The following is a 27740-nucleotide window of genomic DNA, read 5'->3' on the forward strand; positions in this document are numbered from 1 at the left end:
CAACATTTTAAGCCGTGGACAGATTATTACGCCAAAATGTTTAATCCCTTGGGCTCAATAATTCGGCTTCTGCTATGGAAGGTTTGTTTCAATATTATTTACGTTATTTGTTGTTTTTTTACTTAGAGCGGATGTCTGCTTGTTAAAGTTAAAACCTTTGGCTGATGCTTATTTGTTAAATACACAGATTTTGAAAGGGAACCTGTCACCTAGTTTTTAATCTACTTATTTATTTATTTTTTGTGCATTATTATGGGGGCTGTTAAGTTGTTCTTAACAGCATTTAATGACATGCTTTATGGCACGTCCCATGAACATAGACAACAATGGACAGGACTTGTCCTATCCAGATAGATTGGAGTCATTACTAGGCATTCTCTGTGACCTTTTCAGAGGTCATTCTACAGGGAGGGGGAGGCTGAGCTCTGCTGTGAATGGTGGTCGATCCAATGTTATCTATATTCTGGCATCATCTTGGTTCAGAAGAGTAAAACATCATATGTATCTAATATATTTATCTAATATTTATCTATTTATCGTATATCTATCTGTCTATCTTATATCTATCTATCTGTTTATCCATTATCTATCTATCTATTGATCTATCTATTCTGTCTATCTATTTATCTATCTATCTCATATCTATTTAACTTATATCTATTTATTTATCTATCTATCTCTTTATATCTATTTATCTTTCTTTCTATCTTATATCTATCTATTGATCTATCTATCTAATGGAAATATAAAAATTGAAGCAGCACACTCAGAGCAGAAGGTGAGTACGTGGGTGCAAGCTGTCTCAGGGACCCGGTCCTGGGTCCAAAAATTTGCAGAAGAAGGAAGCGACTGCAGCACACCGAAGTATCAAACAGGTATAATGGTTTATCTCAAAAAGAGGTTTATTCTTTTTAGCTGGAATAAACCACTATACCTGTTAGAAACTTCAGTGTGCTGCAGTCGCTTCCTTCTTCTGTCTATCTATCTATCTTTCTATCTATCTCATATCTATCTCATATCTTTCTATCTATATATCTATCTATCTCATATCTATCTATCTATCTCATATCTTTCTATCTATATATCTATCTATCTCATATCTATCTATCTATCTATCTATCTCATATCTATCTATCTATCTATCTATCTCATATCTATCTATCTATATATATATCTCATATCTATCTATCTATCTCATATATATCTATCTATATATCTCATATCTATCTATCTATCTATCTAGCTATCTATCTATATATCTAACAAAGTCCAAATATGAACAGCACATCAAGATAAATAGGTAGTTTTGAACGGGGTGCAAGCATACTTGGAGCCTCGGTCGCCGGTTCCTTAATCCATAAAATACAAATAGATGCAGCACACCACAGCTTGAAAATGACGGTGCAAGGTTTATTCCATAGTGTATTCCAATAGACAACGTTTCACCAGCCTCACGCTTGAAAAAGCCAGCGTGAGGCTGGTGAAACGTTGTCTATTGGAATACACTATGGAATAAACCTTGCACTGTGATTTTCAAGCTGTGGTGTGCTGCATCTATTTGTATTTTATCTATATATCTATCTATCTCATATCTATCAATATCTATCTCATATCTATCTATCTATCTATATATCTATCTATCTATCTCATATCTTTCTATCTATCTCAAATCTATCTATCTATCTATCTCAAATCTATCTATCTATCTCATATCTATCTATCTCTATATCTATCTATCCATCTATCTCATATCTATCTATCTATCTCATATCTATCTATCTATCTATCTAGGAAGGATGCCGCAGCACACGGGAGGTTCAAAAGTGTAAACAGTGGTTTATTCCATGATAATACAAGTTAGCAACGTTTCTGCTGCCAATGCAGCCTTTGTCAAGCATGACAAAGGCTGCATTGGCAGCAGAAACGTTGCTAACTTGTATTATCATGGAATAAACCACTGTTTACACTTTTGAACCTCCCGTGTGCTGCGGCATCCTTCCTAGATGTCTGAATTGCCTTGACCGGGGCTCCACTCGCTGCTTGCACCGCTATCATACTATTGTGGGACGTACTGCTCTACCTTTCCTTGTGATATCTATCTATCTATCTATCTCATATCTATCTATCTATTTCATATACGTCTTGTCTGTGCTGTGAAGAAAGGCTTTACCGGGAAATGTCAGGCAGTCTGTGGAATTGCGCCCAGTAATTCCGCTGTGTGAACCTTACCATTTGTATGAATGGGTCTTCCACATTAAGGAATTTCAGCAGTGGAGAATTCCGCCGCTGAAATTGGTCCACCGAAAGAATTAACCTGTTCATTCTTTCCTCAGAATTATGCGCACACTGCATTGCCGTCAATGGTGACGCGGCAGGTCTGTCCAGTCCTACAGCCAAAGGATTTCCACTACCACCACCACTAGATGGAATCTCCGAGCGGAATTCCTGATTAGAAGTCCGTGACCAGAGATTTCTCAGTGTGAAGATGGTTACCATATTCCATTTAGATAATAGTTCTGTAGTGTCTTTAAACTCTGGACCACATTAAACAAGCAGATGATCTATGCCAGTTTTTCCTCATCAGTGTGCCTCCAGCTGTGGCAACTACAACTCCCAGCATGCCCGGACAGCCTTCGGCTGTCCTGGCATGCTGGGAGTTGTAGTTTTGCCACAGCTGGAGGCATGCTGCTTGGAAAAAACTTTCTACTTGGTTCTATATAACTTTAGGAAGTTATTTTTCATTAACTATTCACTTCCCACGATATAACTTTAGTCTGGCACAAATTCAAATATTTTATTTATTCCTTTATTTTTTGTCTCCAAGCCAGTTCTATTTTTGGACATCATTTTCAAAGTATGACTTTTCAGTTTACGTTATATTCTTCCTGTAACGTGTGGCAAAAATCAAGTTACTAAAAAAAACAACTAAATATTGGCAACTCGTGGTCACTGGGACGCAGGCCATGAAGACTGGTGGCTTTCTGAGTTGTGAAGGTCGTGCACTATTTCACAGAAAGTACCAGTCCTGTCCCCCACATTCTGAGCTCAGAAAAATGTGGTTATGTCAGCCCCACATCACATGATGTAATACACTGAAGAAGAAGGAGGAGGTTTGGGAAACTTGTATTGGTTCCAGCACATGTATTCGTATTGTAGATGCCAAATCCAAACCGGGATCAAACAAAAAATAGTTGGCATCTTGGGTTGGTTGTAGACTCAGTTTTGTATGAATGGTTCAGAAGAGTAAAACATCATATGTATCTAATATATTTATCTAATATCTATCTATATCTATTTCATATCTATCTCATATCTATCTCATATCTATCTCATATCTATCTATCTAACTCATATCTATCTATCTATCTCATATCTATCTATCTATCTATCTCATATCTATCTATCTATCTATCTATCTATCTCATATCTATCTATCTATCTATCTCATATCTATCTCATATCTATCTATCTAACTCATATCTATCTATCTATCTATCTATCTATCTCATATCTATCTATCTATCTATCTCATATCTATCTATCTATCTCATATCTTTCTATCTCATATCTATCTATCTCATATCTATCTATCTCATATCTATCTATCTCATATCTATCTATCTCATATCTATCTCATATCTTTCTATCTCATATCTATCTATCTCATATCTTTCTATCTCATATCTATCTATCTCATATCTTTCTATCTCATATCTATCTATCTCATATCTATCTATCTCATATCTATCTATCTCATATCTATCTATCTCATATCTATCTGTCTGTCTCATATCTCATATCTATCTATCTATCTATCTATCTATCTAATATCTATCTATCTATCTATCTATCTAATATCTATCTCACATCTATCTATCTGTCTATATATCTATCTATCCATCTCATATCTATCTCATATCTATCTATCAGTCTATCTATCTATCTCATATCTATCTATCTATCTATCTATCTATCTCATATCTATCTGTCTGTCTCATATCTCATATCTATCTATCTAATATCTATCTAATATCTATCTCATATCTATCTATCTGTCTATATATCTATCTATCCATCTCATATCTATCTCATATCTATCTATCAGTCTATCTATCTCATATCTATCTATCTGTCTATCTATCTATCTCATATCTATCTCATATCTATCTATCTATCTATCTCATATCTATCTATCTCATATCTATCTATCTCATGTCTATCTACCTATCTATCTCATATCTATCTATCTCATATCTATTTATCTCATATCTATCTATCTATCTATCTCATATCTAGCTATATGTCTTTCTCATATCTATCTACCTATCTTATATCTATCTCATATCTATCTATCTATCTCATATCTATCTCATATCTATCTATCTATCTATCTATCAGTCTATCTATCTCATATCTATCTATCTATCTATCTATCTCATATCTATCTCATATCTATCTATCACATATCTATCTCATATCTTTCTATCTCTATCTATCTATCTCATATCTATTCATCTCATATCTATCTCATATCTATCTATCTATCTATCTCATATCTATCTATCTATCTATCTATCTATCTATCTATGTCATATCTATTTATCTCATATCTATATATCTATCTCATATCTATCTATTTATCTATCTCATTATCTATCATATCTATCTCATATCTATCTATCTATATCTCATATCTATCATATCTATCTATCATCTATCTCATATCTATCTATCTATCTCATCTATCTATCTCATATCTATCTCATATCTATCTATCTATCTCATATCTATCTATCTCATATCTATCTATCTCATATCTATCTATCTATCTATCTCATATCTATCTGTCTGTCTCATATCTAATATCTATCTAATATCTGTCTATCTATCTATCTATCCATCTCATATCTATCTCATATCTATCTATCTATCAGTCTATCTATCTATCTATCTCATATCTATCTATCTATCTCATATCTATCTCATGTCTATCTACCTATCTATCTCATATCTGTCTATCTAATTTTTATCTATCTCATATCTATCTATCTATCTATCTATCTATGGACTTGTATTCACTGTAAATGGATTATACCCTTACAATTATGTAAATATTGTTGACACCACTGTGATTGGTTGATACCACCATTGAGTCACTATTTAACATCCTGGTTGTATCACATGTCTCATGTTTGAGAAAGGCTGTAATTGGACGGCTGAAACGTCGCAAGACTTTGGTGAATAAACTTCACATTTGTTTTTCACTACAACGGTGTGCTGCTGGAGTTTCTCATTTTTGGATATCAATCTATCTATCTCATATCTATCTATATGTCTTTCTCATATCTATCTATCTATCTATCTCATATATATCTATCTATCTCATATCTATCTATCTCATATCTATCTATCTATCTATCTATCTCATATCTATCTCATATCTATCTATCTATCTATCTATCTCATATCTATCTATCTAATATCTATCTCATATCTATCTATCTATCTATCTAATATCTATCTCATATCTATCTATCCATCTCATATCTATCTCATATCTATCAGTCTATCTATCTATCTCATATCTATCTATCTCATATCTATTCATCTCAAATCTATTCATCTCATATCTATTTATCTCATATCTATGTCATATCTATCTATCTCATATCTATGTATCTATATATCTCATATCTATTTATCTCATATCTATCTCATATCTATCTATCTCATATCTATCTATTTATCTATCTCATTATGTATCATATCTATCTATCTCTTATCTATCTATCATATCTATCTATCTATCTATCTATCATATCTATCTATCTTATCTATCATATCTATCTATCTCATATCTATCTCACCTATCTATCTCGTATCTATCTCATATCTATCTCATATCTATCTATCTCATATCTATCTATCTATCTCATATCTATCTATCTACCTCATATCTATCTCTCTATCTCATATCTATGTATCTATCTCATATCTATCTATCTATCTCATATCTATCTATCTATCTCATATCTATCTCATATCTATCTATCTATCTCATATCTATCTATCTCATATCTATCTATCTACCTCATATCTATCTATCTATCTATCTATCTCATATCTATCTATCTATCTATCTATCTATCTATCTCATATCTATCTATCTATCTCATATCTATCTATCTCATATCTATCTCATATCTATCTATCTCATATCTATCTATCTACCTCATATCTATCTATCTATCTCATATATATGCTTGAGAAATACGCTGTGAGATCGTTGAAACGTAGCACCCTTGTATTGTGCCTGGGCATGAAATAAACTTCACCTGGATTGATTACGTCTGTGTGCTGCCGTCCTATCCTATGGATATATATATATATATATATATATATATATATATATATATATTAATCTCATATCTATCTATTGATCGCTTTTGGTGTTTCATGTTTGGCTTATTAAATCCTTCATTCGTGACCAAAACACATCTCTAGCGCTCAGAGAAAAATAAAATAAAAACTGCATTAGAAATGTGGTAAAGAGGAGACGTTGCTTGAACTTGAACAGATCATGATGTAATGCATATTTTTGACCCTTAAAAATCTTCCAGCGCCAAATATTTATTCGTACAGTATGTTTCCACGCACCAGGCATAATAATAACAAAATCCGACTGTACAGACAGGCTAGAGTTATCTGATGCCACGGAAATTTCCATAGAGCATGACATGGAGCTGATGTATGAATTAAGAAATCGCTAATTAGAACCATCCTAACGATCACATCCAGGACCAATAGATAATGCATCGGGGGGATGTATCAAAACCTGTCCAGAGGAAAAGTTAACCAGTTGCCCATAGCAACCAATCAGATCGCTTCTTTCATTTTTAACAAGGCCTCTGAGAAATGAAAGAAGAGCGCTGATTGGTTGCTATGGGCAACTGGTCAACTTTTCCTCTTACAAGGTTTTGATAAATCTCCCCATTGTTTGTACCACCCTGCAACTTTATATGTTGCTCCATGGATTGACATTCCGCTGCTGGAAGGCTGGAGGTACATTATTCTGATTTTGGATAGTCCAGGAGAGACACTTAAAGGTATTGAAAGAGCTTTATTGATCATTCAGCCATCATTACAAGTCATACAATTAATTACAATCATTCAAAGCATGACAGTAAAATATACAGCACAGGTTCCCTAAGGCTAGGTTCACATTGCCGTTTGCTCCCGTTCAGGATCCTGAAACAGGTTGGTACACAGTGGACACTGCCGGGTCCCGACGGACCCCATTCACTTGAATGCACTATTTTTTTTCTCTGCTCAACAACTCCCCTGGTTCAGATTGAATTTCAGACGGAACTCTCAATAGCGGAGTCCGACTCAATGTCTAAGCTATACACTATACTACATGCTACACTAACATTCCACTCCATTACTCATTATAAAAGAATAAAAGAAACAAAGTCGAATACATTTCAATCTGTGATCAGGGAGGGGTGTGGAATCTATGGGGGTATAAAGGGGCGGATCATGGGGTCAAACTACTCAGCAAACATATGGGAAGATGGGGAAGTAGAGGGGCGTTAGTCCACTTGTTCATCGATATCTCGATTGTCCAGAATGGAATAGTCTCTAAGAAGGCTGTGGATCAGGGATGATCTGATTATGGATATTTGGGGCCTATGATGTCTCATGCTTGTCTGCTAGATGTGGGGCACAAAACTGCAACTCCTCATAGATTATAGTGGGGAATAATTTGGAATGACCAACCAAATACCTCTTGCTTGTTTTCATGTGGTCTTACCTCCCAGTGCCACTTTGTTTCCTCCTTCATCCCCCCTGTGGGCATTTTATTCTCCCCTTCATCCCCCCTGTGGGCATTTTATACTCCCTTCATCCCCCCTGTGGGCATTGTATTCTCCCCTTCATCCCCCCTGTGGGCCTTTTATACTCCCTTCATCCCCCCTGTGGGCATTGTATTCTCCCCTTCATCCCCCCTGTGGGCATTTTATACTCCCTTCATCCCCCTTTGGGCATTGTATTCTCCCCTTCATCCCCCCTGTGGGCATTTTATTCTCCCCTTCATCCCCCCTGTGGGCATTTTATTCTCCCCTTCATCCCCCCTGTGGGCATTGTATTCTCCCCTTCATCCCCCCTGTGGGCATTGTATTCTCCCCTTCATCCCCCCTGTAGGCATTTTATTCTCCCCTTCATCCCCCCTGTGGGCATTTTATTCTCCCCTTCATCCCCCCTGTGGGCATTTTATTCTCCCCTTCATCCCCCCTGTAGGCATTTTATTCTCCCCTTCATCCCCCCTGTGGGCATTTTATTCTCCCCTTCATCCCCCCTGTGGGCATTTTATTCTCCTCTTCATCCCCCCTTTGGGCATTTTATTCTCGCCTTCATCCCCCTTTGTGCCATTTTATTCCTCCCTTTATCTCCACTGTGCCATTTAATTCCCCCTTTTTCCTCCAGTGCCAATTTATTCCCCCCTTTCTCTCCTCTTTGCCATTTTATTCCCCCCTTTACCCCCTCTGTGCGATTTGTTTCTCCCCCTTTACCCACCCATTGTCATTTTGTTTCCTCCTTTATTCCCCCTGTGCCATTTTATTCCCCTCTGTGCCATTATATTTTCCCCTTTATCCCCCCGTGCCATTTTATTCCCCCTGTATCCCCCCCTGTGCCATTTTGTGTCCTTCTTTATCCCCTCTCCTGTGCCATTTTATTTCCCCCTGTGTGCTTTTATCTCGTTTATACCTCTCTGTGTCACTTTCTTTCCTCCTTTTCCCCCTCTGCCATTTGCTCCCCCTGTTTTCCCTCCTGTGCCATTTTATTTTCCCCTTCATCTCTTCTGTGCCATTTTAATCCCCTTCCCCCTTTATCACCCCCTGTGCCACATAATTTACACCTCTCCTTCTTCCCTGCTTTCTGTTTATTACCTGGCCTGTGTCCCCTGGCAGGCTTAGATGCAGGTGCTTGACGTCTCGGCGGGTCCAACATCCTCTGCACTACACTGACAATACGGGCGTCACCATCAGTCCTGGCAGCCGCAGCCGCTTACTGATTAAAAGTGGCCGCGGCCTGTGCAGCAGATCTTGAACAGGCAGCCGGTGCCGTGGCCCCTTAAATCAGTGAGCAGCAATAGGTGCTGCTGCAGAATGGAACAGTCCCACAACACACCTGGGGATTCCCGCTGACACACTAGTGTGTTGCGGCACCCAGTTTAGAAAGGCCTGCAATAGGTGCATGTGGGCTTATGGACACATTTGGCATGTTTTCCGGGAACTTTCCAGACTCACTCGCCCAACATGTGCAAAAACTAACAAGTGATCTGAGTCATCCCTACACCTTTTCCCATATTTTGTGGGGATACATTTAAAATTCTCATATCAGTTCCAACGGGTGCTCATAAATAAAGTTCATGATGTCATCCGTAAGTTCGAAAAGTCATTTGCCTTGGCTTGGACATGTCCTTGAGTTTTTAAGTATTTCAAGCCTTCGGAGATTGACTACAGCGGCAAGATATTCCAGCTCAGGTCTTGTTTCTTGGCCCGGGCTCCAAAAAAAAGAGAAATATGAAAGTTTAACAAGTTAGTTTAAAGTGGATATATAAGCTTACTTTATGAAGTCAAACTGAGTAATCTTAGGGTTGAAGTGGTTGGGACCTTCCGTCTACACAGATGTCTTCTGCTCTGAGAGCCGCCGAACATGTCCTGGCAGATTGTGTGGCTTTTTGGCTTGACTTCACCATGTGGGTGTCACCTGCGCAGTGATTTGTAGTTGGTTTATATTCAAATGAAAGGCTCGTGGGGCTTAGTAATAAAAATCAGATCTTGGAATAAGCGAAAGGTTCAGATATGAGAAGGCAACACGGGAGACAAGGCTTTTTATCTACTAAGATGGTAAAATTCCACTCCATTCTATAAGTAATACTCAAAGCATACCTGCCACATCCCACAAACAAAAAACTTATATATTACTCAGTACCTATTCCTGATCATGCACATATATCTAGCATCTATATTCCTCTCACAAATACCTTCTTTCTGCTGCTCACTTGGTTTGTCATTCTGTGCTTTGGAGTGCATGTGCCCTCACTCTACATGACTCATCATCCTCCCTGAGTGCTAGGTTTCCACACCGGTTTGTTTTTTCTGGCATTTTTTTCCATTTTTTTTTATGGCCACTGCAGTTTTTGAGCAAAAGCCAGAAGTGTATTCAAGAGGAATCGGAATTATACTTCTTCTTCCTACAGGATCCACTTCTGATTTTGGCTTAAAAAGTGCAGTAGCAGTTTTCCCCAATAACACCAGAAAAAAACCTGTGTGGAAACCTAGCTTAACCCCCAGGAGTGAGCACTGAGGAGTGCTAGTCCCTTCCTCACTTCCTGGACTTTGTCCCTGCCTTTGCTTTAGCTTCAACAAAGATGATGCTGCAGCTGGACAGGATTATGTTCTGGATTGTATGGGGACACCTAGTGGCGTTTTCCTTTTTTTTATAAGCCATGATTTGTAACAAATAAGGAAATAAAAATTTATGTTTTGCCAAGATGTACAACATATAAAAAGTTTTTGATTCTGACAGTACCCATTTAAGCTATCAGGTCAATTATAAGACCATGGTCCTTAAAGAGGGTAAAATATTGATGACCTATTCATGACTAAAGGGATTGTGGTGCACTAAACGACTAAAGGGATAGTGACTAAATGACTAAAGGAATTGTGGTGCACCAGCAAGCTCCGCCTCCTTGCAGATGTTTACTATTCATTTACGAAACAGCTGCAGTACCGAGTACAGCCACTACCAGACTTATAGCACTATGCAGATAAGGCAATGTTGGAGTATGGTGGCCCTGTCAGTCTAGTGGTTATCTAGGGTACCAAATTTTATTTTTTTTAATTGATGGCATATCCAAGGATAGGCCATTGATGTTATAGTTCAGGAAAACAACCTTTTTGTCAGGGAAGACAGGAGAGCACATAAAGATGGTGGTGAAGGGGGCAATTGAATTGATCACAATTGAATTCTGGTGGTAGGTCATTCCATGATGACCCTTTCCCTTCCCAGGACAGAAGAGCCCAATGCTCATTTGTTCCCACAGCAGCAAGAACCTCGGCCACCCTCTTACTGCCATTGCATTTGGCAAGGGACCTCTGCAAAGGTCGGTCAAGCTCACCAATTTTTGTTGGATAGGCCGAACATCTCACATATACAAGATGTTTGCCTGTTGGTTATTTGACATATGTTTGGGTAGAAATGGATGGGGATGTTAAATTTCAACAATCTTAAGGAAAATGAGGTGTGCCTGTCTGGGGGTTAGTTTGTGTATAGAGACCTACGGCTCCCATCCTCCCTTATTAAACCCTTTTACTCCCATCTGTAGGACTTCTATCGTGCTGCACCTACTCTGTAAATCTCACTGCCTCAGACCATTTAATCCTGCCCGTAACGTTCCCAGTTTCATGCATGCCATGTCCTAAAACCATAGTCCATAACCAGGGGTTAAAAAGTGTGGGAACTCACCCAACATTTCCACTCAAAGGCTGGTCCTGCAGGACTCCTGCTAATGGGAACAGTGTTCCTGCTGTGGGAAAAAGTGCAGGAACTCAGTTCCCACACATTCCTTCAGGACTTGAGCCCTATCCATAACCCACAGACAACCTGACCTGGTCACACCTACCTCCACATGATCCAGTCCTCAACTAGCTGCCCTCCTCAGCACTAGGGTTGCCGCCTTTCTTGCAAAAAAGATACCGGCTATTTTAATGTGCATAATTAATTATATATGTGTGACATCACAGGATGCACATACGCGGGGGAAATTTTATCCTATTCTGACCCCTATAACTTTTTTTATTTCTCCTTATACGGGCCTGTATGATGGCTCTTTTTTTGCGCCCCGATCTGTGGTTTTTAACAGTACTATTTTTGTTTCGAGGTGACTTTTTGATCGCTTTTTTTAAATTAAATTCTGCAGTTGGTTAGTTAATAACTACAACTCCCAGCATGTTGGACTGTATAGTAGTATATAGTATAGGTCAGTGTTTCTCAACCAGGGGTGCTCCAGCTGTTGCAAAACTGCAACCCCAAGCATGTTGGACTATATAGTAGTATATAGTATAGGTCAGTGTATCTCAACCAGGGGTGCCTCCAGCTGTTGCAAAACTACAACTCCCAGCATGTTGGACAATATAGTAGTACATAGTATAGGTCAGTGTATCTCAACCAGGGGTGCCTCCAGCTGTTGCACAACTACAACTCCCAGCATGTTGGACAATATAGTAGTATATAGTATAGGTCAGTGTATCTCAACCAGGAGTGCCTCCAGCTGTTGCAAAACTGCAACTCCCAGCATGCCCGGACAGCCAACGGCTTTTTTAAAAATAAATTCAGGAGTTGCAGTTAGTTACTAACTTAACTACAAATCCCAGCATGCCCTGATACAGCCTGTGGCTCAGCAGCTGCCCCAAACAAAAACTACAACTCCCAGCATGTTGGACTATATAGTAGTATATAGTATACGGCAGTGTTTTCCAACCAGGGGTGCCTCCAGGTGTTGCAAAACTACAACTCCCAGCATGCTGGGAGTTGTAGTTTTGCAACAGCTGGAGGCACTCTGGTTGTGAAACACTGGTACAGTATATGGTGAAACATTCCGGGAGTTGGAGTATTGGTTGAATAAATACCGGCCATTGCATTGCTGGTATTTTTAATATAAAAATACCGGCATGGGTGGCCAAAATACCGTCTGTGGCGGTAAAATACCGTCTAGGTGGCGACCCTCGTCAGCACTGAATACCTTTACAAATAGAACCGTATGACATTGTTTGGTCCGTATGATGTGGTAATGCCAGCTGTAGACTGGCCTGGATTCTCAGGAACGTTCCGAGGCTCTGTTCTAGGGTATGTACTTTGCTAAGCTTAGAAAAGAAATGCGGGAAGGATTTGTTAGAGGCTCTAGAGGGGCCATCGCTGGAATCTTTGATCATCTGGAGGTAAAGCTTCAGGGGTTGTAAAAATAACCAAAAGCTGTTTTTCTTTAATGTGGCTCTATCACATTAAGCCCTAAACATACCGTCTCCTCCACAAGTGTTTCATTTACCCCGACGATAAGAGAATTGGACTCCTCATCCTGTTACCTTAGCTCAGCGCTGCGCATTCCAATATGTTTCGTGTTTGGCCTGGCTATGGGGCTCCTTGTCAGCTGCTGCTCCTCATGGTTATCCGTCATGGGACCAGATGGACCATCTCATGTATGGGAATACCATGGAACAAACCTGAGGATGATATCTGTGCTGACTCAACAACATTTCCAAGCAACCTTTCCGGAAAAACATTTCAGAATGAATATTCATAGTCATGAAGCTACAAGAGCCGAGTGTATGTTCAGTATCAAAAAGTCATGTCACTGCGAAGAAAACGAATGTCCATCCAGTTTATTTTTTTACGTATTGCACACTAGTGATGAGCGGCGTAGACCATATTCGAATCCGTGATTTTTCGCGATTATATGATGAATATTCGTCATATATTCGCAAAATTTCGCATATTTGCAACATTCGCTGGCTTTTTTTTACTATGTGCCATAAAATGCGCATGCGCATGTGCATTCAATATGAAATTTGCCTGCGCATGCGCAATATCGCGTGATAAAAGAGCTAAAAGAAGGGAGCCTTGTTTACACCACAAGCTGGAAGCACTGTGATGTGTACTGTGAAAAAAACAAATGCGAATATTCCTAATTGCGAATATTTTGCGCTATGTTCGCAATGTTCACGACAAATATTCGCATTGCGAATATTCGCGCCCAACACTATAATGCACACAAATAAAAAAAACATGGCTGCCTTTTTCAAAAAACAGCACCACACATGTGTGCAGGTTGCGTTTGGTATTGCAGCTCAGTCTAAAGGCAGTTTTACATGGGCTGATTGCGTATTCATAGTTTTTTTTTGTGGCCATTTCAATTATTATTATCTGCCGTAAAAAATTAAAATAATAATAATAATGGATTTAACCCCTTAAAGGGTAACTCTCATTAAAATGTATTTTTGCTATTGCACTCCTTATGGTAAATAAAAAATATTTCTAATATACTTTGTTTAAAAAAAATGAAGTTTTCTATGTTTTATTTGTGCTTAAAGGACATCTGTAGTGCAATATAACTTATCCCCTACCCAAAGGATAGGGGATAAGTTATAGATCACGGGGGGTCCGAGCGCTGGGGCCCTTCGGGATCTCCTGGACGGGGCCGCAGCAGTATGCTAGAAAGGGGGTGTTACGTCCCCGCATGTTGCGGCCGACACGCCCCCTCCATGTAACCCATATAGATACATGGAGGGGGCGTGTTTGCCTCGGCTTTCTGCTGGGGACAAAACTTCACTTCCTGCAGACCGCCGCGACCCCAGTCCAGGAGATCCCGGGGGGGGGGGGCCAGCGCTCAGAACCCCCGCGATCTATAACTTATCCCCAATGCTTTGGATAGGTAATAAGTTATTTTGCTCTGGAATACTCCTTTAAAAAAGCTCGAGAGCACATTTTCCATTATTTATACACAGACTTAGGACCGAGGTCCAAACACGGAAAGTGCGGCCTGGAGTGCTGAGGGGTGGGGGTATCCAGCCTCATCCAATCATACCTCCTCTCACACTTAACTGCCATAGGTTGTTGGTTGGACACCCCCCCTCAGCACTCCAGGCTGCACTTTCCGTGTTTAGACCTCGGTCCTAAGGCTGTGTATAAATGGGGGGAAAATGTGCTCTTGAGCTTTTTAAAGCACAAATAAAAAATAGAAAACTTCATTTTTTTTTTTACCAAAGTATATTAGAAATCTTTTTTATTTACCATAAGGAGTGCAATAGCAAAAATTTGTTTTAATGAGAGTTACCATTTAAGGACCAGTTAAAGGAGTAGTCCAGTCCTGAAAAACGTATCCCCTATCCTAAGGATAAGTTTCAGATCGTGGAGGGTCCGACCACTGGGGCCCCCCCGCGACCTCCTGTACGGGGCCCCGGCTCGCTGACCAGAGAACGCATGTTGACCATGGCACGAACCAAAGGCAGCGTTCCGGCTTTGCCATAGAGTTGTATTGAGGGGGCGTGTCAGCCACCGCTTTGTGGGGTGAAATTAAAAAAAGAAAAAACACCATTTTGTAAGTTTTGGAGTCTTCTGTTTCTACGCAGTGCATTTTTCAGAAAAAAATTACACCTTATCTTTATTCTGTAGGTCCATACGGTTACAGGGTTACCCAATTTATGTGGGTTTTATTTTATTTATTTACTATTTTAAAAAAAATTATAACTACATGCACCAAAATTAGTATGCTTAAAAATGTCCTTTTTTATTTTTGCACATATGGGGCTATATGAGGGTTTTTTTTATAAGTACAATTTTTGTTTTGATGGCTTTTTATTCATTTTTTTATGGTATGAAGTGACCAAAAATGCACAATTTTGGACTTTGGTATTTTTTTTTAAATGTGTATGCCATCGACCGTGCGGTTTAACTAAGCTTATAGAGTAAGAAGGGTGAATCCAGCACTGCGAGCACTAGAGGCACGTTCACACAATAGTAGATGGGTACTGCAGTACAATCCGGGTGAAGTGACGCTGTGGGTGCTGGTGCTCAGTAAAAACACTTAGGTATTTAAAGCAATGAAGCAGTTAGAGGCGGCACTCACCAATCAGCCGTCTTCTTTTATTAATTCAAGACATTACATACTGTCAGTATGCTTGGAAGGTTGAAGAAGGAGGGGTGGGGGACGCCGGGACAGACTGTTTCGCACGTAAGACGTGCTTCCTCTATACCGGTCTTGAATTAATAAAAGTAGACATCTGATCGGTGAGTGCCGTCTCTTTCTGATTCATTGCCTTGATTAACTAACCTTATATTTTAATAGTTCGGACATTAAAGGGGTATTCCAGGAAAAAACTTTTTTTTATATATCAACTGGCTGCAGAAAGTTAAACAGATTTGTAAATTACTTCTATTAAAAAATCTTAATCCTTCCAATAATTATCAGCTGCTGAAATTGAGTTGTTCTTTTCTGTCTGACAACAGTGCTCTCTGCTGACATCTCTGCTTGTCTCGGGAACTGCACAGAGTAGAAGAGGTTTGCTATGGGGATTTTCTTCTACTCTGGACAGTTCCTGAGACACGTGTCATCAGAGAGCAATTAGACAGAAAACAACAACTCAACTTCAGCAGCTCATAAGTACTAAAAGGATGAAGATTTTTTAATAGAAATCTGTTAATCTTTCTGGAGCCAGTTGATATATATAAAAAAAGTTTTTCCCTGGAATACCCCTTTAACGCACGTGGTGGTACCACATATGTTTATGTTTATTTTTGATTACATTATTATTATTATTTTTTTAAATGGTGGTGATTCAAACTTTTATTAGGGAAGACACCAATAGATCCTGCATTTAGATGCAGCAGTCAACTTTGATAGGGGTGTCTAAAGGGTTAATGCCAGGCATCGGCCCGATCGGTGATGTCCGGCATTAACCGTGGCGTCCTGGCTGCAGATAACAGTCGGGGCCCACCAGGTATGAAGTGCGCTCAGCTCGCAAATCACAAATCCCCATAGCGAACCTCTCCTGCTCTAGACAGTTCCTGATACGGACAGAGGTGTCAGTAGAGAGCACTGTGGTCAGACTGGAAAGAAATACACAACTTCCTGTGGAGCATACAGCAGCTTTTAAGTACTGGAAGAATGAAGATTTTTAAATAGAAATTATTTACAAACCTGTATAACTTTCTGCCACCAGTTGATTTGAATATATATTTTCCTTCCAGAGTACCCCTTTTAACGGGCCACCCGATTCACGTGTCCATATTCAATATGGTGGGAATTATAGAATACACTTTTAGGGTACGTTCACACGGGCGGATTTATTTACGGGTTTCCAGCTGCGTGTTTGAAAGAGGACAGGCTCTTCGTGGCTGACCGCAGCAGATTTTCTGCTTCAGAATTTCCGCTGCAGAAAATCCGCCGCAGAAAATCCGCCGCAGATCCTATTGACTTCAATGGGGCTTGCGGCGGATTTTCCGCAGTGGATATTCCACAGCGGAAAATCTGCTGCGGACAGCCGCGAAGAGCCCCCCCCCTTTCAAATACGCAGCTGGAAACCCGCAAATAAATCCGCCCGTGTGAACGTACCCTTAGGGATACACTATAGAGGGAGATTTATCAAAACCTGTCCAGAGGAATAGTTGCCCTGTTGCCCATAGCAACCAATCAGATCGCTTCTTTCATTTTTCACAGGCCTCTTTAAAAATGAAAGCAGTGAGCTGATTGGTTGCTATGGGCAACTGCACCACTTTTCCTCTACACAGGTCTTGATAAATCTCCCCCTATATGCCATATACTGACTGCCATTGCTACTTTCATTAGGGGTAAAGCATCAAGATATTTATGCAGTGGCCGAGGTGGGACATGTGATGGGGGTATAGATTGCCGATCACCCGTAAGCACCATGGGAAGGGGGGGAGATTTATCAAAACCTGTGTAGAGGAGGTGTGGTGTAGTTGCCCATGGCAACCAATCAGAGCGCTTCTTATATTTATCAGAGGCCTTTTTTTAAAAATGAAAGAAGCGATCTGATTGGTTGCTATGGGCAACTGCGCCACTCTTCTCTCCCTCCCCAACTGTGACTATAGGATGATGAGATGTCCCTTTCTTTGCGGTTAATAAAGATTTTTTTTCTTCACTTTGATGTTTTACAGGAAGAAATGCTGCAAAGGATTTAAGTTCGTCCTTGGACAATGCATCCCGGAGGGTAAGTCACATTTACGGAGTTCAGTTTCCCATGGAGCGCATCATCTAGGTCAGTTTTTTCCAAACGGTGTGTCTTCAGCTGTTGCAAAACTACAACTCCCAGCATGCCCGGAGAGCCAAAGGCTGTCCGGGCATGCTGGGAGTTGTAGTTTTGCAACAGCTGGAGACACCCCATTTGGAAAACACTGCTCTAGGTGGTTATATTAGGTGGCAGCTCCCCCCCCCCTTTTTTTTTTTTTACCGTAGTATAACCCTAAGGGTTCGTTCACACGCTATTTGTTCTTGCAGGTTTTCCGCTGCGTATTTAAAAGTGGGCGGGCTGTTCTCGGCTGCCCATAGCAGATTTTCCACGGAGGAATTTACGCTGCGGAAAATCCGCCGCAGTCCCTACTGACTTCAATGGGGCTTGCGGCGGATTTTCCGCAGCGTAAATTCCTCCGTGGAAAATCTGCTGCGGACAGCCGAGAAGAGCCCGCACCCTTTCAAATACGCAGCAGAAAACCCACAAAAATAAATAGCGTGTGAACGCACCCTGAAGCAAAATAATAGAGTGGTCACATTGCAATACACAGCTGCATGTTATTTAGACTTTTTGTGAAATATTAAAAAAAAATAATAATAATACACAAAAGCATATAATTTTTTGTCACCTTCCTTCCTCCAAAAATTGGAATAAAAAGAGATAAAACAAAAAAACACAAAAAATAAAAAAAAGTTATAGGTGCCAGAATACAAAGATGCAAATCCGTTGGCTTGTCCGGGCATGCTGGGAGTTGTAGTTTTGCAACAGCTGGCAGGACGCAGGTTGAACAACCTTGCCTACTGATCTGCAATACCACACACAACCTATGCACAATGGTGGCGCTGTTCTGGAAGCAGTTATCATTTCTAATCTCATCCGACTCCTTTCCACAAAAAGTCCTTCCTAAAGTCCTTTTGCTAAGCTACAATGCCCAGCATGCCCGGATAGCCAAAGGCTGTCCGTACATGCTGGGAGATGTCGTTTTGCAACAGCTGGTAGGTCGCAGGTTGGGCACCCTTGCTCATTGAGTTGCGATACCACACACAACCTATGCACAATGGTGGCGCTGTTCTGGAAGCAAACATTTTTTCGGTTAATCTTATCAAACTCATCAACAAAACCTGGAAAAAAAATTTATATTGCAATTTAAATTGTCTTGTTTCAGTCTGTCCCTCCTGGACGTAGTCGATTTGCAAAACTACAAATTCCAGCAAGCCCGGGCAGCCAACGGCTGTCAAGGCATGCTTGGAGTTGTGTTTTGCAACAGCAGGAAGGCAGCAGGTTGGACACTCTTAGGCTGTGTGTGGAATTGCAATGAGTTGCAATACCACGCACGACCTATGCACATTGGTGGCACTGTTCTGGAAGCAAACAGTTATTATTTGTAATCTACTCTGACTCCTGTCAACAAGGTGTCTCTCCTGAAGGTAGTCCATTTGCAAAACTACAACAGCTGATAGGGCGCAAGTTGGACACTCTTGCCCATTGAGCTGCAATACCGCACACAACCTGCACCATGGTGGCGCTGTTCTGAAAGCAAATACTTATTATTTCTAATCCCATCTGACTCATAGGAAAAAAATAGATAAATTAAATTAAATAAAAAATCTATCTATCTATCTATATGTATATATATATATATGTATATATATATATATATATATATATATATATATATAATATATTTGAATTAAATTGTAATGTATCATTCGCCCCTCAATTTATTCCACTCTAGGTTACTCCTGGCAAAAGCCGCCTAGTGATGACCCCCTATAGAATGCTTAATGTCTATCTGGCAGCCGAGCAGTTTTGTTCCACAGCCTGAGGCTAAACGTTTCGTGTTCTAAGTGGCCTCTCAGGTCAGCCGGGGGGCTTAGCAGTGAGAGGAAGGTGTTAAAATGTTCCCCACGTATTGTACAGCGGATTACCGGATCTTTGGCATCTCGTCACCGGCTTAGTCATAACTAACATATTAAAATCCATCGCCAGCTTACATTATACTCCCCGAAGTGCGGAGCGGTAGATCATATGTAACGCAGCCGCTAGCATCGCTTCACTTGGCATCGGCACCGATTGTTAAAAACCAGGCCTGGCCCCTCACTCCCCGCGATGACAGGCCCGTCACCGAACGCTCTCCCTGCCCGGATCCTGTCGCCCGCCATATCTTCGCCCCCTGAAACAGGTTGCTGATTTTTTCACAGACTTTAGGAAAAATAAATTGAAAACCTATCGTGCTCGTCTCTAAGACTCTAATTGTCCAGCGAGGAAAAAAAGTTCACATGAAGGGTACATTCCCACACGGCGTATTTGCTGCGTATTTGCTGCTGCGTATTTTATTTTCTCTGTTGAAGTCAATGGGTAGGAAAATACGCAGCACCAAATACGCAGCAAATACGCAGCAAATACGCAGCAAAATACGCTGTGTGGGAACGTACCCGAAAAGCTGATTTTAACATCCCGGGTCCCGGTAGGTGGCTTATAAGAAAAGCATGGAAGGAAAACAACTCTTAACCCTGCAACTGTTAACCCTGGAAATATCGAATTATATAGGGTACGAGGTCGGGAAGCTTTTATCTAAATATGTGCTGCAAAATTTCTTAATATACACTGCTCAAAAAAATAACACTTAAACAACACAATGTAACTCCAAGTCAATGACACTTCTGTGAAATTACACTGTCCACTCAGGAAGCAACACTGATTGACAATCAATTTCACATGCTATTGTGCAAATGGAACAGACAACAGGTAGAAATGATAGGCAATTAGCAAGACACCCCCAATAAGGAGTGGTTCTGCAGGTGGTGACCACAGACCACTTCTCAGTTCCTATGCTTCCTGGCTGATGTTTTGGTCACTTTTGAATGCTGGCGGTGCTTTCACTCTAGTGGTAGCATGAGTCTGCAACTCACACAAGTGGCTCAGGTAGTGCAGCTCATCCAGGATGGCACATCAATGTGAACTGTGGCAAGAAGGTTTGCTGTTTCTGTCATCGTAGTGTCCAGAGCATGGAGGCGCTACCAGGAGACAGGCCTGTACATCAGGAGACGTGGAGGAAGCCGTAGGAGGGCAACAGCCCAGCAGTAGAACCACTACCTCCGCCTTTGTGCAAGAAGGAGCAGGAGGAGCACTGCCAGAGCCCTGCAAAATGACCTCCAGCAGATCACAATTGTGCATGTGTCCACTCAAATGGTCAGAAACAGACTCCATGAGGGTGGTATGAGGGCCCGACGTCCACAGCTGGGGGATGTGCTTACCGGCCAACATCGTGCAGGACGTTTGGCATTTGCCAGTGAACACCAAGACTTAGCACATGTGACAGCCATGACAGAGTCTGGTGGCGCCGTGGAGAATATTATGCTTCCAGCAACATCCTCCAGCATTACTGGTTTGGTAGTGGGTCAGTAATGGTGTAGGGTGGCATTTCTTTGGGGGCCGCACAACCCTCCATGTGCTTGCCAGAGGTAGCCTGACTGCAATTAGGTACCAAGATGAGTTCCTCAGACCCTTTGTGAGACCATATGCTGGTGCGGTTGGCCCTGGGTTCCTCCTAATGCAAGACAATGCTAGACCTCATGTGGCTGGAGTGTGTCAGCAGTTACTGCAAGAGGAAGGCATTGATGCTATGGACTGGCCCGCCCGTTACACAGACCTGAATCCGATTGAGCACATCTGGGACATCATGTCTCGCTTCATCCACCAACGCCATGTTGCACCACAGACTGTCCAGGAGTTGGCGGATGCACCTCATCAGGAGCATGCCCAGGCATTGTAGGGAGGTCATACGGCACAATCTGTACAAATTCAGAGTTAAATTCCGTTTACAGCCTAAAAACTTGCTGACAGTTCTGCTTTAGGGAAGGGTCACATGTAGCATATATGCTGCATATTTCAGTGCTAGCAAAGTCTATGAGTGTTAATAATTACTCCCATAAACTCATGCACATTTGTGGCCTGCAATAGGTCATTTTGAAGGGCTCTGGCAGTGCTCCTTCTGCTCGTCCTTGCACAAAGGCAGAGGTAGCAGTCCTGCTGCTGGGTTGTAGCCCTCCTACGGCCTCCTCCCCGTCTCCTGATGTACTGGCTTGTCTCCTGGTAGCGCCTCCATGCTCTGGACACTACGCTGACAGACACAGCAAACCTTCTTGCAACGGCTTGCAGCCATCCTGGATGAGCGGCACTACCTGAGCCACTTGTGTGGGTTTTAGATTTTGTCTCATGCTACCACTAGAGTGAAAGCACCGCCAGCATTCAAAAGTGACCAAAACATTAGCCAGGAAGCATAGGAACTGAGAAGTGGTCTGTGGTCACCACCTGCAGAACCACTCCTTTATTGGGGCTGTCTTGCTAATTGCATATATTTCCACCTGTTGTCTGTTCCATTTGCACAACAGCATGTGAAATTGATTGTCAATTTAAGGTTGCTTTAAGGGTTATACCATGGGATATGTCATGTGATTGTTACCCAGGAGGTACCAGTGACCAGGTGATCCCAAGAGTGACCTATGGGCTCCCTGCTAGTCTCCCCCATATAAGCCCTGGGTGGAGCTTCTCTCTCTTTGAGCTCTGCTCTTCTGCTGAGGTCCAGTGCAGTCGCCTAGTGTGTGTGTCCAGAGTGTTGGAGACCTCAAAGTCCAGTCCTGCAGCCACCATCAAGTCAAGTAAGATAAAGTCACAGCTTTATGAGTCAAGTCAGTCCCTGTCATCTGTCAAGTCAGCGTGGTCTGCATTCAATTGTCCAGTCCTACTACAAGTCCCAACAAGCCCTTAAGATCTCAGCTTCATTGGTCACCTCCTTGGGCCCTGGCTGAACTGTATAGACTTTACCAACTGTCTACCCTCAGTAAATCTACCGTTGTCCGTAACTTGGCGTTGGAGTCTGGGCGTTCCCCCTCGGCTGCTAGAGTCCAGCACAGATCAACCCCTTTGCCAGTTAGTCCCTCTCCTCTGTGCACTGGTCGCCTCCTCTACACCCTGATTGACAGTCACTAAGCTGTACTGTAATCCCGGCCTCTCCCCTAGGAATCTAGCAGCCGAGGGACACGCCCAGTGGACTTCAAAGCCTAATTTGCATATATTTTTTGAACACATTTTTTAAACACATGACAGCAGCTCCACTCTAGCTTTTCAATTATGTTGATTTTCTTAGTCTTTAGATCAGTCGTCTTCGAACAGTGGACCTCCAGCTGTTGCAAAACTACAACTCCCAGCAGGCCCGGACAGCCGTTGGCTGTCCAGACCTGCTGAGAGTTGAAGTTTTGCAACAACTTGAAGTCCACAGTTTGGAGACCACTACTTTAGATGTTGCAGGCGACATTATCCGTGTATCTTATATCTGTGTTTTTTGGTCTTTCTACAGATTATGATGTTTGCTCAGAGGCCCCGTGTGAACAGCAGTGTACAGATAATTTCGGACGAGTCCTGTGTACATGTTATCCTGGTTACCAGTACGACCGAGAGAGACACAGGAACAGAGAGAAGCCATATTGCTTAGGTATGTAGGCCATACACGCATGAATGCTGAGGAATGACATCAAAGACAAACATGCAAATGCCAGGACCCAATGGGCTTTGGGCCACTACAAATGGAGCAAGCAAGCTGTAATCTTGTAATGGGTAACAAATACCTGCAGCCAGCTTTGGTCATGCCAGTCGTGATGACGGCCATGTTGGTTACCCTACAAACATCCAATGAACAAATATCACTTAAATAGATGACTCAGTTTACAGGGAAAGAAAAAAATATTTGACCCCTGCTGATTTTTGTACATTTGCCCACTGACAAAGAAATTACTAATCAATGGTCTTAATGGTCGGTTTATTTGAACAGTGAGAGATAAAATAACACTAAAAAATCCAGAAAACCAAAGTTCAAATAAGTTGAATTGATTTGCTTTTTACTTTGTGAAATAAGTATTTGACACCCCATCAATCAGTAGGATTTCTGTCTCCCATGTGTCTTGGTTACGAGCTGAGATTAAGAGCACTCTCTTAGGCTAGGTTTAAACTATGGAATTTCTAAGCGGAATTCCATCTTGAGAAATTCCGGTTCAGCAGAGTCCCATTGCTGGCAATGGGATTCCACTGCACAGTGCAAACTGCAGAGTTTTGTAGGCGGATTCTCTGTCCGAAAATCTCCTCGAAAAAATTCTGTCAGAACATAAAACTTGTTTAATGTTCTGGCAGATCTCCGATGGGCATACATTGCCGTCTAATGGGACAGCAATGTCTGTGTGGTCCTAGTGCTGACTGGTTCAGTTGGTGCTGCCCACACTCGGAATGTCTGGCCGGATATTGTCCATCCGTAGATTACACAGTGTGAACCCGGCCGTAAAGGGGGTGCTCCTGATCTCAGCTTGTTATTTGTATAGAAGACACCTGTCCTCAGATGCAGTCAAACAGATTCCAAACTTTCCACCATGGTCAAGGCAAAGAGCTGTCCAAGGCTGTCAGGGACTATATTGTAGACCTACACAAGGCTCAAATGGGTGGAACCTGCATGCTCTGCAGTATTTCAGTCCTTCATGTCGCAGTGCGTTACCAAGTGTTTTCTTGGTGACTATGGTCCCAACTGCTTTGAGATCACTGACAAGATCCTCTCGTGTAGTTCTGGGTTGATTCCTTGCTGTCCTTCTGATCATTGAAACTCCACGAGGTGAGATCTTACATGGAGCCCCGACCTAGCCAGATTGACAGATATTGTAAGTTTCTCCCATTTGTGAATAATGGCACCGACTGTTGTAAACCTCTCCCCAAGATGCTTGGCGATGGTCTTGTAGCCCATTCCAGCCTTGTGTAGGTCTGCAATATAGTCCCTGACATCCTTGTTCAGCTCTTTGGTCTTGTAGCCCATTCCAGCCTTGTGTAGGTCTGCAATATAGTCCCTGACATCCTTGTTCAGCTCTTTGGTCTCGGCCATGGTGAAGAGTTTGGAATCTGATTGATTGATTCTGTAGACAGATGTCTTTTATACAAGTAACAAGCTGAGATTAGGAGTGTTCCCCTTTAAGAGAGTGCTCCTAATCTCAGTTTATTACCTGTATAAAAGACACCTGAAAGGCTTGCTGATTGATAGGGGATCAGTAAAATGCAAATCAAATCTTAACTTATTTGAATGTGTTTTTCTAGATCTTTTTGTTGTTATTCTGTCTCTCACTGTTCAAATAAACCAATTAAAATCATAGACTGATCATTTCTTTGTTAGAGGGCAAATGTACAAAATTAAATACTTTTTTCCTTTACTGTACATTACTAGGGGTTTTTTTTTTTTTGTTTTCTTACAGTCCTTCAGGTCTAGTACTGATGTCATGTGGCCCAATGTCCTAAATTCAAAGTTTTCTTTGTTTACAACGTCATCCTTGAAAATTGATATTTAATGAAATTACGAGGAAACCAAACAACAGACAACATTCTGCATTCCTCGTCCATTGTTCATATTCTGGAACAGATGAAATTATAAACTAATCTTCTAATGTTGTAATATTTTAGGCAGCACATGAGTAGTCAGAAGCTAAAAATGCAGATCCATTGTGGTGAGCTTTTTTTATTCTGTGCAAATATTAATAATAATAAAATGAGAATCAAAAACTTCAGACCGAGCAGAGACAAACTGTTCCGGAAAATGTGTCACAATTTAATATTACATTTCTGGTAGATTAGAGACAATAGAACTATTGGACAAAATTCTACTATAACCATCAATAAGCTTCTTACACCTACCTCTCAGCCGGAATGTTGGACCACTCTTCCTTTGCAAACTGCTCCAGGTCTCTTATTGGAAGGCGCCTTTTCCCAACAGCAATTTTAAGATCTCTCCACAGGTGTTCAATGGGATTTAGATCTGGACTCATTGCTGCCACTTCAGAACTTTGTTGCCATCCATTTCTGGTGCTTTTTGATGTATGTTTGGGGTCATTGTCCTGCTGGAAGACCCAAGAACTCGGACGCAAACCCAGCTTTCTGACACTGGGCTGTACAGTGCGACCCAAAATCCATTGGTAATCCTCAGATTTCATGATGCCTTGCACACATTCAAGGCCCCCAGTGCCAGAGGCAGCAAAACAACCCAAAACATCATTGAACCTCCACCATATTTCACTGTAGGTACTGTGTTCTTTTCTTTGTAGGCCTCATTCCGTTTTCGGTAAACAGTAGAATGATGTGCTTCACCGAAAAGCTCTATCTTGGTCTCATCTGTCCACAAGACGTTTTCCCAGAAGGATTTTGGCCTACTCAAGTTCATTTTGGCAAAATGTAGTCTTGCTTTTTTATATCTCTGTGTCAGCAGTGGGGTCCTCCTGGGTCTCCTGCCATAGAGTTTCATTTAATTTAAATGTCGGCGGATAGTTTGCACTGACACTGATGCTCCCTGAGTCTGCAGGACAGCTTGAATATCTTGGAACTTGTTTGGGGCTGCTTATCCACCATCCGGACTATCCTGCGTTGACACATTTTATACATTTTTCTCTTCCGTCCACGCCCAGGGAGATTAGCTACAGTGTCATGGGTTGCAAACTTCTTGATAATGTTGCGCTCTGTGGACGAAGGCAAATCTAGATCTCTGGAGATGAACTTGTAACCTTGAGATTGTTGATATTTTTCCACAATTTTGGTATCTCAAGTCCTCAGACAGTTCTCTTCTCCTCTTTCTGTTGTCAATGCTTAGTGTGGCACACACAGACACACAATGCAAAGACTAAGTGATCTTCTCTTCTTTTTATCTGCTGTCAGGTGTGATTTCTATATTGCCCACACCTGTTACTTGTCCCAGGTGAGTTTAAAGGAGCATCACATGCTTGAAACAATCTTATTTTTCCACAATTTTGAAAGGGTGCCAATAATTTTGTCCAGTCCATTTTTGGAGTTTGGTGACATTATGTCCAATTTACTTTTTTTCAGGGGTGCCAACATTTACGGCCATGACTGTATATTGTTACCAACTTTTTATGGTGCCCCCTGCTATTTTTTTTATTAGTTTCTCAGAATGTACTGCCCTTATGTGTTCAGTGCTAGTGGTGACACATCCTCAGTTATATTCTTGTATATAGGAGAAGTATTATAGCAGATATATTCTTGTATATAGGGGCATTATTATAGTAGTTATATTCTTGTACATAGGAGGCAGTATTAAAGTAGTTATATTCTTGTATATAGGGGGCAGTATTATAGTAGTTATATTCTTTTACATAGAAGCAGTATTGTAGTAGTTATAGTCTTGCACATAGGAGCAGTATTATGGTAGTTATATTTTTATATATAGGGGCAGTATTATAGTAGTTAAATTCTTGTATATAGGAGCAGTATTATAGTGGTTATATTCTTGTATATAGGGGCAGTATTATAGTAGTTATATTCTTGTACATAGGGGACAATATTATAGTAGTTATATTCTTGTATATATGGGCAGTATTATAGTAGTTAAATTCTTGTACATAGCAGCAGTATTATAGTAGTTATATTCTTTTATATAGAAGTATTATAGCAGTTATATTCTTGTACTTAGAAGGCAGTATTATAGTAGTTATATTCTTGTATATAGGGAGCAGTATTATAGTAGTTATATTATTGTAGATAGGAGAAGTATTATAGTAGTTATATTCTTGTACATAGAAGCAGTATTATAGTAGCTATATTCTTGTATATAGGGGTCAGTATTACCGTAGTTTTATTGTTGTACATAGAGGGCAGTATTATAGTAGTTATATTCTTGTACATATAGGTCAGTATTATAAGTTATATTCTAGTATATAGGGACAGTTTTATAGCAGATATATTCTTGTATATATTGGCAGTATTATAGTAGTTATATTCTTGTACATAGGAGGAGTATTATAGTAGTTATATTCTTGTACAAAGGGGCAGTATTATAGTAGTTATATTCTTGTTCATAGAAGGCAATATTATAGTAGTTATATTCTTGTAGATAGG

General features: G+C 40.8%; 1 protein-coding gene across 4 annotated transcripts in view; it reads left to right on the top strand.

Moving 5' to 3' along the window:
• CCBE1 (collagen and calcium binding EGF domains 1) overlaps positions 1–27740 on the top strand; it is a 340160-nt gene that overhangs the window by 273875 nt on the left and 38545 nt on the right. For 3 of the 4 annotated variants that reach the window (XM_056544300.1, XM_056544299.1, XM_056544309.1), the window contains 2 exons: positions 17740–17792; positions 23173–23307. In XM_056544300.1, the coding sequence (XP_056400275.1) occupies positions 17740–17792; positions 23173–23307 (188 nt within the window). Of the gene's footprint in view, positions 1–17344; positions 17443–17739; positions 17793–23172; positions 23308–27740 lie in introns of those variants that run through there. The other variant, XM_056544302.1, reaches the window with a different exon arrangement.

The sequence above is a fragment of the Hyla sarda genome, chromosome 1 (genome assembly GCF_029499605.1).
Source record: "Hyla sarda isolate aHylSar1 chromosome 1, aHylSar1.hap1, whole genome shotgun sequence".
NCBI lineage: Eukaryota > Metazoa > Chordata > Amphibia > Anura > Hylidae > Hyla > Hyla sarda.